This window comes from Mytilus trossulus, chromosome 10, assembly GCF_036588685.1.
Source record: "Mytilus trossulus isolate FHL-02 chromosome 10, PNRI_Mtr1.1.1.hap1, whole genome shotgun sequence".
Lineage (NCBI taxonomy): Eukaryota > Metazoa > Mollusca > Bivalvia > Mytilida > Mytilidae > Mytilus > Mytilus trossulus.
Window position 1 is genome coordinate 19,280,872 of NC_086382.1, and position 11,216 is coordinate 19,292,087.

At 33.2% G+C, this 11,216-nt stretch overlaps 1 protein-coding gene across 2 annotated transcripts; it reads left to right on the forward strand.

Moving 5' to 3' along the window:
• The first annotated feature begins 23 nt into the window (after positions 1-23).
• On the forward strand, positions 24-10,175 carry LOC134687017 (uncharacterized). 2 transcript variants are annotated; one of them, XM_063546931.1, is made up of 4 exons: positions 24-154; positions 5,321-5,472; positions 6,514-6,604; positions 8,015-10,175. In XM_063546931.1, exons 2-4 carry the CDS (start codon positions 5,370-5,372, stop codon positions 8,610-8,612), a joined length of 792 nt encoding a protein of 263 aa, XP_063403001.1. In that variant the 5' UTR covers positions 24-154; positions 5,321-5,369; the 3' UTR covers positions 8,613-10,175. The 2 variants fall into 2 exon arrangements, with proteins under 2 accessions (XP_063403001.1, XP_063403000.1); XM_063546930.1 differs by lacking the exon at positions 24-154 and adding an exon at positions 561-690.
• Positions 10,176-11,216: the final 1,041 nt, after the last annotated feature.

Here is an 11,216-nt window from a genome sequence, read left to right on the forward strand (position 1 = left end):
TTCCAACATTAAAAGTTCCATATACATACTAACACTTACAGTGACAAGATATTAGCGTCGCTAAAATGTTCTGTATTATTTTAGTCATGATGTTGTATAACAAGTTATTACTTATATATATAGTGATAAAGGATTTTGTATCATAAAGGCGAAGGTAAGAAGATATCAAAACTTATCAATTCTATATGGCGAAAGAAAATTATACCTGTATCTATACCAAAAAAAAAATAAACAGGTATAATTATGTTAATAAACACTTCAATATTTTTGTCATTTTTATGTACATGTATTCAAACTTGCTTTGTTACTATCACTTTAGTCGGGAGGCATTTTAAAAGCTACTTCTCTACTTAAGCAGTAGGGAAATGATATCTACTTTAAAACGGTTTGTCGATTTGTAATCTACTCGTAAATCCACGTTAAAATAACACATGAAAATTAAATAAATCGTTAAGATTTGTAGACCTAAATAGTCAGTGCCCAATCCCATTTAGATATTTTTAAACCATCAAGATATATTTAACTTTGTAAGTGTGTACTCAAGTATTACCTATTTAAGAACGACAACTCCATTTTAACTTCCTGAATCGTTTTCCGAAAAGTAAAGATATTATTTCACTTCCTTATGGAAAATTAATTCGTTTGTAACAATGCTAACTAAAAAGTTCAGTGTTTTACATGTGATAGAAGGTAAGCCTTATTATTTGTTGCCATTACTATTAAACCAACAAAGAAGTATGTGCTCGCCCTCCGTACTTGTGAATGGATATGTACACAAGGAAATTGGAACTGAATCAAATGAACCTTTAAACTAACATTTATGGTTCAATTTTATTTTGAGATCATTTTTGAGTTCCATAAATAGATTTCTTCCGTGGTTATTCAGGACGTTTACTTGCTTCCGATGTTTTGTAATGTATATGTAGGTCCTAACTACTGACTGTGGGATGGATATATATTGTTTTGATCCTTACGTATTTATCTTGTTTATCTGTGGTCGTTTCTAACCTCGAGTTTATAACCATGCATTGTTAAACATATATCATTTCCCATTTGGAGCCAAATCAGAAAAATAGTACAGCAATATGATGGCACTTCAATAAGATTTTAACCAGTTCAACGTTTCTCGACATTTGTTTTGTTGTTGCGTGTGTGTGCCGGGTCGGGTATGATTTAGTAAGTAAGTAAACACAGTACTTAATTCTAAGGGAGTTGTGATTTGGGCCAAACCACAGGAACCAATGGGTATTTCTTAATTCGGTATATACATGTATATATAAATAAAACCTGCATTGAATTAATGTGAGTTAGTTCAATAACATAATATACTAGTAATCTTTCAAATGTTTACAATGATGAGGAAGGGAACTGTTAACCCTTCTAAGCTCCTCAATTATAAAGTTAAAATATACCTACAAGAATCTATGGACATCCTCAAATATTTGTTCTTTAAATAAATATATGTCCCATCCACGTGCTACACTGACCCTGTAATGCACCACAAAACGTCGAGAATACACACATATGTATAACTTTATTACAAAAAGTAAAACCCTGAAGGATTAAAATGCATATATCAAAGGCGCACTTAGAGGGTTTTTCAGGGGGCCCGGTCTCTCTTCTTCTGCGGGAAAGTTTTTGATGATTATAAAGGGAATTACTGAAGTATTACTGGAGCGGGCCCCCTTTATAGGTAGTCAGTGCCCCCTCAACGAAAGCTTCTGGATCCGCCAATGTATATGTTTAACTTTATCGTATATATTGATTATATACCAAGTGGCATCCCTGTTATTATTCCAACATTTTGATTTATAAACTATACGAATTGTTTCATTATGACATATATGCAAGTAATCATATGGGTCTCGTTTACGATGACCCGGTTTTAACCTATGCCGTGTATCAGCCCCAAGTGCAAATGTTGAGTTGAAAGTAACATATTATACGTAGTTTTATGTAAAACTCTTATTCTGATTTATATAATTCTTACAATTTATGATTAGTATAAACTGTAGAATAGAAAACTATAGTAACTTTTTTTGTCTTTCAAATTGGTTGATTTATGGTATTGAACTGTGACCTGAGTTTTGTGTCAATTGATCTTACTTGACACATGATTAAAACATTTTTTTTCTCAAAATTCCCCTTGAATAGTAAGACACTAAGGTCCCATTTCCCTGCGGAATTTGGCACTTGTTTCTATCCATTGGAAGAACCACTATCAACGTATATTTACGTTCAATGGATAGAAACAAGTGCCTGTGCATTAAGTCCTATATGTAGTCTTACAGCACTGACTTTCAAATGTTAAAAGTGAGCGTTCGGGCGCACAAAGTCGATAAAGTCTTATTTAAACTGGCACACAGTATGATTGTTACCTCATGACCAGTTGCTTAAGTGGATAGGGGTAACTGCTATTTTTTGGCTCACTTGGCCCAAAGGGCCGAGTGAGCTCTTCTCATTACTTGGCGTCCGTCGTCCGTCGTCTTCGTCCTTCGTCGTCGTTAACTTTTACAAAAATATTCTCCTCTGAAACTAATGGGCCAAATTTAAGCAAACTTGGCCACAATCATCATTAGGGTATTTAGTTTTAAAAATGTGTCCGGTGACCCGACCAACCAACCAATATGGCCGTCATGGCTAAAAGAAAACATAGGGGTAAAATGTAGTCAAGATCTATCTGCCCTGAAATTTTCAGATGAATTGAACAACTGGTTGTTGGGTTGTTGCCCCCCCATTGGTAATTTTTAAAGAAATTTTGCTGTTTTTGGTTATTATCTTGAATACTATCATAGATACTAAGAGATAAACTGTAAACAGCAGTATAATGTTCAGCAAAGTAAGATCTACAAATAAGTCAACATAACCAAAATGGTCAGTTGACTGCTTAAGGATTTATTGCCCTTTATAGTCAATTTTAACAATTTTCATTAATTTGGTAATTTTTTGTAAATTTTAACAAAATATTTTCCTCTGTTACTAATGGGACAATATAGAAAAGAAGATGTGGTATGATTGCCAATGAGACAACTATCCACAAAAGACCAAAATGACACAGACATTAAAACTATAGGTCACCGTACGGCCTTCAACAATGAGCAAAGCCCATACCGCATAGTCAGCTATAAAAGGTCCCGTACGGCCTTCAACAATGAGCAAAGCCCATACCGCATAGTCAGCTATAAAAGGTCCCGATAAGACAATGTGTAATCAATTCAAACGAGAAAACTAACGGCCTTATTTATGTGTTTATAGATATAGAAAATTTTAAGAGGCAAGAATGTTCAGTAAAGTAAGATCTACAACCACATCACCATCACCAAAACATAATTTTGTTATAAATCCATCTGTATCCTTTGATTAATATGCACATAAACCAAGGTGAGCGACACAGGCTCTTAAGAGCCTCTAGTTTTGTTCCGGATTGGGTGCTTAGGTGTTGACTTGCAGATTTAAGTTCTAATGATTACAAATATCAAACTTTTGTTATAGATTTCATTCTGGTGACTGATGAACAGCATCGACGGTTCGGGGAACTAATATCAAAATTTCCTTTCCTTAATTCAACCTTAAATAATTTAAATCAAAGTACTTAAGTACTGAACATCTAAAATGAATTTATAACCAATGATAAGGAATATTAGTTTGCACTTGATGATGTGTACGTATTCATCATGTTTATAGATCGGTTAAAAACCCAAAACGAATATTTTGTAATGGAAATTTAGGCGAAAACAATACACCGGAATGCCCTCACGGTCATCCGCTGTACAAAAAAAAAGGAGATGTGGTATGATTGCCAATAAAACAACTAGCTTTCAAAGTTCAAATGAAGTGAATGTAAGCCATTATAGGCAACCATGCGACCTTCACCAATGAGGAACACCCATACTGTATATATAGTCGGCTCTAATAGGCCCGACATTAAACACATAAAACAGTTCAATTGAGAAAACTGACGGCCTAATTTATAACAAAAAAGGTTACAAAAAACAGACATACCAGACGTAAACCAATGCAACCACTGAACTACAGGATCCTGACTTAGGACAGGCACATAAATAATTGAGCGGGGTTTAATATGTTTGATGTGGGCGCTCAAACCTCCCTTAACCTGGGACAGTGGTGTAACAGAAGTAAAAAGAAAAACAACTATTAAAATAAGTTAAAAAAGGCATAACTCTTCAGATCGATTCGTAGAAAATAACTTCAAACAAAAACAAAACACAGACCTGACGAGGCAAGGTGTATATCCATCCCTGCATTATATTACGAACTGGAAAGATTCAGACAAAAATTATTGTTGAAATCATGCCAATACCAAAATACTGCCGACTAAGCGATTGTTCACTTTTTTTTTATCAATACCATTTACCAGTTACAAAAATACTAAAATAGATATAGGAAGATGTGGTGTGAGTGCCAATGAGACAACTCTCCATCCAAGTAACAATTTAAAAAGTACAATTATAGGTTAAAGTACGGCCTTCAACACGGAGCCTTGGCTCACACCGAACAACAAGCTATAAAGGGCCCCAAAATTACTAGTGTTAAACCATTCAAACGGGAAAACCAACGGTCTAATCTACATAAACAAAACGAGAAACGAGAAACACGTATATATTACATAAACAAACGACAACTACTGTACATCAGATTCCTGACTTAGGACAGGTGCAAACATTTGCAGCGGGATTAAACGTTTTAATAGATCCAAACCTTCTCCCTTTTTCTGAAACAATAGCATAACATCACAACATAGAAAAACACACGATAAAATATCAATTGGCAGACTTAACTCAATCAAAAAACGTATGATTACACAATGAACGAATAAATCTGATCTGCGATATCTGAATACAAATGCACAGTTAATTAAATATTAGAGACAAACATTCATGACCAACAAGCTAACAAACAAATTCAAACAAAGCCATGGCAGGACATCACTGAGAAATATTTAACCAATCAATATTCACTTTAGAAAAAAAACGGTTTTAAAAAAATAATTATAATCTTGAAAGCATAACATAAAATGTTTGGGGACACAACAACCCTAAAGAAATCAAATAAAACAGCTCATTCAAAACTATATAGTTCAACTTTGCTTGAGTGAGATGCAACCTTGGTTTAAGCACACTCACACAATTTAAAAAATTTAAAATTCATATAGTCAAAAGGCACTGTTTGAATCATGTCCGCACCCAAAAAAACACCAGTTGACTACAGGGCTATAGTACTAATACTTAGTTTTGAATTATTAAATATGAATCGGATCTTTTACTAGCACGCTTAATTGATTGAATTTGCTTTTTTCTAGTAACTACAACGTAAATGGGCTGAGAACGAACGAAATAGATACATTAACAATGTCGAACAATACGTCTACCGAGACGGTGAGAGAGGAGACTACAGTATTCACCACTATACAGACCACTTCCACAGAAGTCAAGAGCACATCTACTGTAACAGGTTGTTCAAATTATTTTATAATGTGGTGGAGCCAAATTTATTACTTCAATTTATACTTTCTCTTTTAAATAGGGAAACTCTATTAAAAATGTATTTTATAGTAGAAACATTTATTGTTTATGGTGCGAAATTAGAATGTTTGCGAAATGTGTTATTTTTGTACGATGGGTCCCATTGGCCGAAGTAAGCCGACAAACATACTATTTAAAACTTACATATAAAGTCCTCGGTAAGAAAGATTGTTCAAAGTACAAATGTATGTAACAAGCAACAGCGATATTTGTGATATTACAAAAATATTATGGAAAGTTACAACGGGATGAAAAGTGTAAGGATCTTTTTTCCAAACTACCAATAATTGTTTTCAGTAGGCACTGTAACTTGAAAGATTTTCTGGCTAACTCGTTAGTCCGAATTTTAAACAATTATAAAAGTAATGTAACATGTGCAATCTTTCTGTACAAAGTATTATCTTTTTATCCGGAAATAAACAGTTTTCTTTGTATTCGGAAGTTAAACAGCTTGTAGTACTTTGTACAAACTTTCTGTACATAGTACTTTCTTTGTATTCGGCAGTAAAACAGCTTGTAGTACTTTGTACAAACTTTCTGTACATAATACTTTCTTTGTATTCGGCAGTAAAATAGCTTGTAGTACAAGCTGTAGTACTATGTACAAACTTTCTGTACAGATAACTTTCATCGTATTCGGAAGTAAAACAGCTTGTAGTACAATGTACATACATAGTACTTTCTTTGTATTCGGCAGTAAAATAGCTTGTAGTACAAGCTGTAGTACTATGTACAAACTTTCTGTACAGAGTACTTTCATCGTATTCGGAAGTAAAACAGCTTGTAGTACAATGTACAAACTTTCTGTACAGAGAACTTTCTTTTCACCCGGAAGTAAAACAGCTTGTATAGTGCTATGCAAAAACTTTCTGTAAAGAGTACTATATAAGTTTTAAATAGTATTTTTGTCGGCTTATTTCGGCCATCTTAATTTTTATTGATATGATTATTTTGTGTTTTTTTTTTATAGTTGAAGGCATGGGTGCCATGGCCATTGCTGGAACTGTTATTGGTGCGATAGTGGCTGCCTGTGTTATTGCTTGTTTAGCTGTTATTATCTTGTAAGTAGCATCTTTTTAGGTCACAAAAAAACTTATAGGAAAATTGATGTATGAAATGAATTTAAGGAGCGGGTCAGTTTCATAAATTTTAACTAATAAAATTGAAAATGAAAATGGGGAATGTGTTAAAGAGACAACAACTCGACCATAGAAAAAAAACAACAGCAGAAGGTCACCAACAGGTCTTCAATGTAGAAGATTGTTTTCTATTTCATTTTTATTTTTGTACAATACTCGGCTGTGAAAGTCTCGTATTTGTGGGATAAATTCGTTATATATATATATGGTTCACATCTGACCACCTGCGGACCATAGAGAGTGAGTAAAATTCGGCCTTATTCCTAATGTTTTTTTTACTAACCCTCTATTGATCCGAAGGGGTTAGTAGCGAACTATATATTCACAAACTATTAAACCAAGAGTTCCAAATGGTGAAGTTGAAATCATCTCTTCGTTAAATTTACGGACGCCTTCACGAGTTGGTTGATCGTTATGGAATAACCGTTTCACAAATGATATCAGATATATATTTCTTACGTCGTAACTACAATACCCTTCCCTTTCATGAATGCGACCTACCGAATTAGACTATTTACCGGATTTGTTATAACATAAGCAACACGACAGGTGCCACATGTGGAGGAGGATCTGCTTACCCTTCCGGAGCACTTGTTCTTTCTGGTGTAATCAATGTTTCTATATGTGTGGTAAAACTGTTGTATTTATTTTCAATGTTATAAGGATGGAATTTATGATAAAGACACTTTTTGGGACCCTGGAACTAGAAATTAAAAAAAGTATACTACTATATAGTAGTTGAACAAATATGATATATAAAACTGGCATGTGTTCACAAGACTGTGAATTAAGTCTGTATGATATCATTAAATTATGAATGGCCAACAATTTCAAATTATGTTTTACACATAAGGAATAAGACTTCACGCATTTCATGTAAAACTGTCTCACTTTGACATCTTGTCATTAATATATAATAGGCCAATATAACTGTATGCAGTTGTATGGTGTTTGATGTTGTACCTAACACCTTGACTAAAATTAATTCGGCTCGTTTAATTTTCATAGAATTAATGTATAAATTGACCCTTTGACAAAAATGTCAAAATTTCAAAAACCTGAATCAGAGACATTAAAGGAAAAAATGGTTTGATATACAGCAATTTGACAAACACTAATATTGATCATTGAGAAGCTGACTATTTCCTTAACAATACAACGTGATTGAATTCGAAACGTTTAGTTGACTTTACAGAGTTATCTCCCTGTAGTGTTCGGTACCACCTTTATAATACGCAGAGAATGGCCCGTGTCCATACTCCTGCTTTGGCCGAAACTGTTCTAATAATATATATATTTTTTTTTTTTAATTTGAATTTTTAATATCTTTAGGATTCGATACAGGAAATCACAGAAGAAAAGCCAAGATAAATACAAACAGACTGTTAAAAACTTAAAAATTGACCAACTACCAACTCCCAGTGATGTAGCATCAGAGGAATTACGACCACCAGGACGGAAACCTGTCATACGAGAACCGGAAGTTGAGCCTGATCTTGGTTCATCTGTCTTACATTATCAGAATGTGGCCGAGTTAAAATATGAAAACGTTGATAGTCCCGCCGAACAACCAATCTACTTAGAACCACGGGGTGAAGATAAAAGACTTTATACAACAGGAGCAGGCTCAGAATACTATGTAGTTAATGACGATCCGAGTAAGGTTCCGAACTTACCCAGTCGCGATGACAACCCAAAACAAATTAATAAAATCAGAACAAATTTTACTAGTGATTCGAACACTAAAAGACCAACTTCTCATTCAGCTAAAGATTATGTGAATTTGAAAGAGGAGATTATATTACCTCCTCATCCTAAACAGAAAGACAAACGCATGAAAATACAAGCTAAAAATGATTTAGCTGTTGACGAGGTTTATGAAAATGAGGAAATTCCTAAGATTCAACATTCAAAGAAACCAAAGAGATAAACGAGTGTTTATTGAATTCGTTTTTAATAAGTGTATAATAGTTGTTGACGTTGTTTTGTTATGAATGAATGAATACATATAACAAAATAGTAAAGTAATTTGCTTAAAGTTTGCAATTTTGGAATTTGTAAAAAATCACTTGTTAATTGGGAAAAAATGTAACTAGTTACAAATTTAAAAAAGAGAAAGGGTATTTTACTTTTATGATGGCGATAACACCAGTACTTAATCTTACCTCGATTAACGAAAATTTGGATGAGGTTTTGGCAGCATATAATATAAACGTCACTATTAAAAATATTGGCATTATTAAAAAGAATCTGTTGTCAGATTAGAAATATGTTCAGTTTTTTTTAAAAGGGATCCCGTCACTATGCATACCAGCTCGAACTTTTTTTGTACGTTTGTAAGTTTTCCTATTTCATACCACGAACTGGCAGCCATATGCATTATTGAATTTTTTTCTAGTAATAAGAAAACATTTAATTTAGTTGTTAGAATCCAAACAAATATAAATACATTATCACCAAAACTTTCGTGAGTTTGGTTATTACTTTCCTTTCTTATATACATCTATAACTTCATTTTAAGTGAAGGAAACAAATCTCTGATTTTCTTCTTTTTTTAAGCAAGCGCAAAATTCTTTACTTGAAAAAAAAACCCACCTGCTAAATTAAACATTCTCTGTGTAGAAAACACCAATCATTTCAAATTGAGTGGAGAAACGAAAAGCTCAAACCTTATTTGATATTGATCGTTTTATGCATTGCATAATTTTAGACAAATTATGACTCAAGTTTTATCAGTTTTTGAAAAACAGGATGTTGCTTATGTACGCAAAAAAAAATGAAGCTAAATATGCAATCTTAACTGTTCGTATTTATTATGTCAACAAAAAGATTAAAACTTGGAACGCAGATCTATATTTAGCCCGAATCTTAAAGAAATTGACCCTTATTCAATATTACAGCCGATTTCATTGAGTGTGTAGTCAAATGTAATATCTTTGGTTAAATTGCTTGCTAGCTGAACCGTAAAGTCATTATTAGGTTAAATAAACTTTCCTCCTCATATATATATAATAGACTAGTCCGACAGATAACCAATCTATCTGTTTGTTGGACTAGGCTTCTTCGAAAGGAGGGTAGTACACCTTACATATTAATGACTCCACGGTTCAGCTAAGAAGTCTGCTGTAAGTGTGACTGCGTGTTTACATTTATCAAAAGGACAGATAATAAACATCGCAGATGTGCATGGGACTATTATTTCTCGGCTTAAGTTTTCAGAATTGTTTGTCGTGTGCATGAGTATGAAAAAAATAGTATCCATTATATATTTGTGTTGCTCTTGTTTTGTCTTGTTTACGGTATTTTTATATTCCATGTCACATTCACCTCATATTTATAGTTATTATTGCGGCAGCATTATACAGCATTGTGTATTAATGTAAAACACATTCCTGCATTTTATTTCCGGTAATTAAATATTATTAATTGACATAGGTTTTAATATCTAAAGAACAAATTTTATTTTCATAATAAAGATTTAATTTTAAAATTCGTTAGACCCTTTCTTATTTGTTATTTGTCTGGCATGTTGACAATTTCGACCACTGAGTGTTCGTTTCATTAATAAAACATTTTCATTTTAGTTATAAAAAAATTATTTGTACGAGTTTTAAAATGAGTTACAATGCTTGGAAAATGAATAGAATTATATGCTTGACAAACACAATTATATGACCAAGAAGTAGAAGTAGACTTAAGAGAAAGGTAAGAAGGGTTTAGCATATAGGGCCTGCGTTTATAGGTCTTTGTGTCCATTAAACTTTTTATGTCCATAAACTTTGAACAAAAAGATGATGACTGATATATTTGTTGCTGGACATGAAGCTGACAGCTACATCAAATACAAATATGTCATCAATGCCTTGCAGTACTGATTTGTCGCTGGACATGAAGCTCACAGCTACATCAAATACAAATATGTCATCAATGCCTTGCAGTACTGATTCATTTGTTGAGAAACATATTGCTTATGTTAGTTATATGCTTGACAAACACAAGTATATGACTAAGAAGTAGAAGTTTTTTAAGAGAGAGGTAAGACGAGTGCCTGCTTGTATAGGTTTTTGTGTTTATTACCATTCTACTTTATATTTGCAGTTTAAACTTTATATTTGCAGTTTAAACTTTTTAAAGGATAAGTACATTTCTAGTTTAATTTATGTCAACACCTTAATATATAGAATATTTTTTGTTACTTCAAAAGGGTGTGGTGTATGTCCAAGGATTGCAAAATTTCGGAGAATATATCGCGCAGTCATTTTTTGGATGCATCATTTGGTAGCTAAGTAGACATGTCGTTGAGAAGCACAACTGTGCTACACTGACTGTGTCTGTAAAGATTCTATGTGCAAAAATGTAATAGAGTTACGTCCCTGCTAAACTGAAGTCTGTAGGTTCCAGCTTTGGAGTTCCCAGTGAAGACATTTTTTTTGTATGTCAATGAGACAGCAACCATAGCTACAAAAATAAGCAAAGCCCCCCCCCCCCCCCCCCAAAAAAAAAGCAATACAATAAATCAGGGTTTATTTCAGGC

Excerpts from the sequence above, each read along its gene's own strand:
- LOC134687017 (XM_063546931.1), top strand. The coding sequence starts at position 5,370 with ATGTCGAACAATACGTCTACCGAGACGGTGAGAGAGGAGACTACAGTA. Across the intron at positions 5,473-6,513 it reads GAGCACATCTACTGTAACAG|TTGAAGGCATGGGTGCCATG; the intron begins GTTGTTCAAATT and ends TTTTTTTTATAG. Across the intron at positions 6,605-8,014 it reads TGTTTAGCTGTTATTATCTT|GATTCGATACAGGAAATCAC; the intron begins GTAAGTAGCATC and ends TAATATCTTTAG.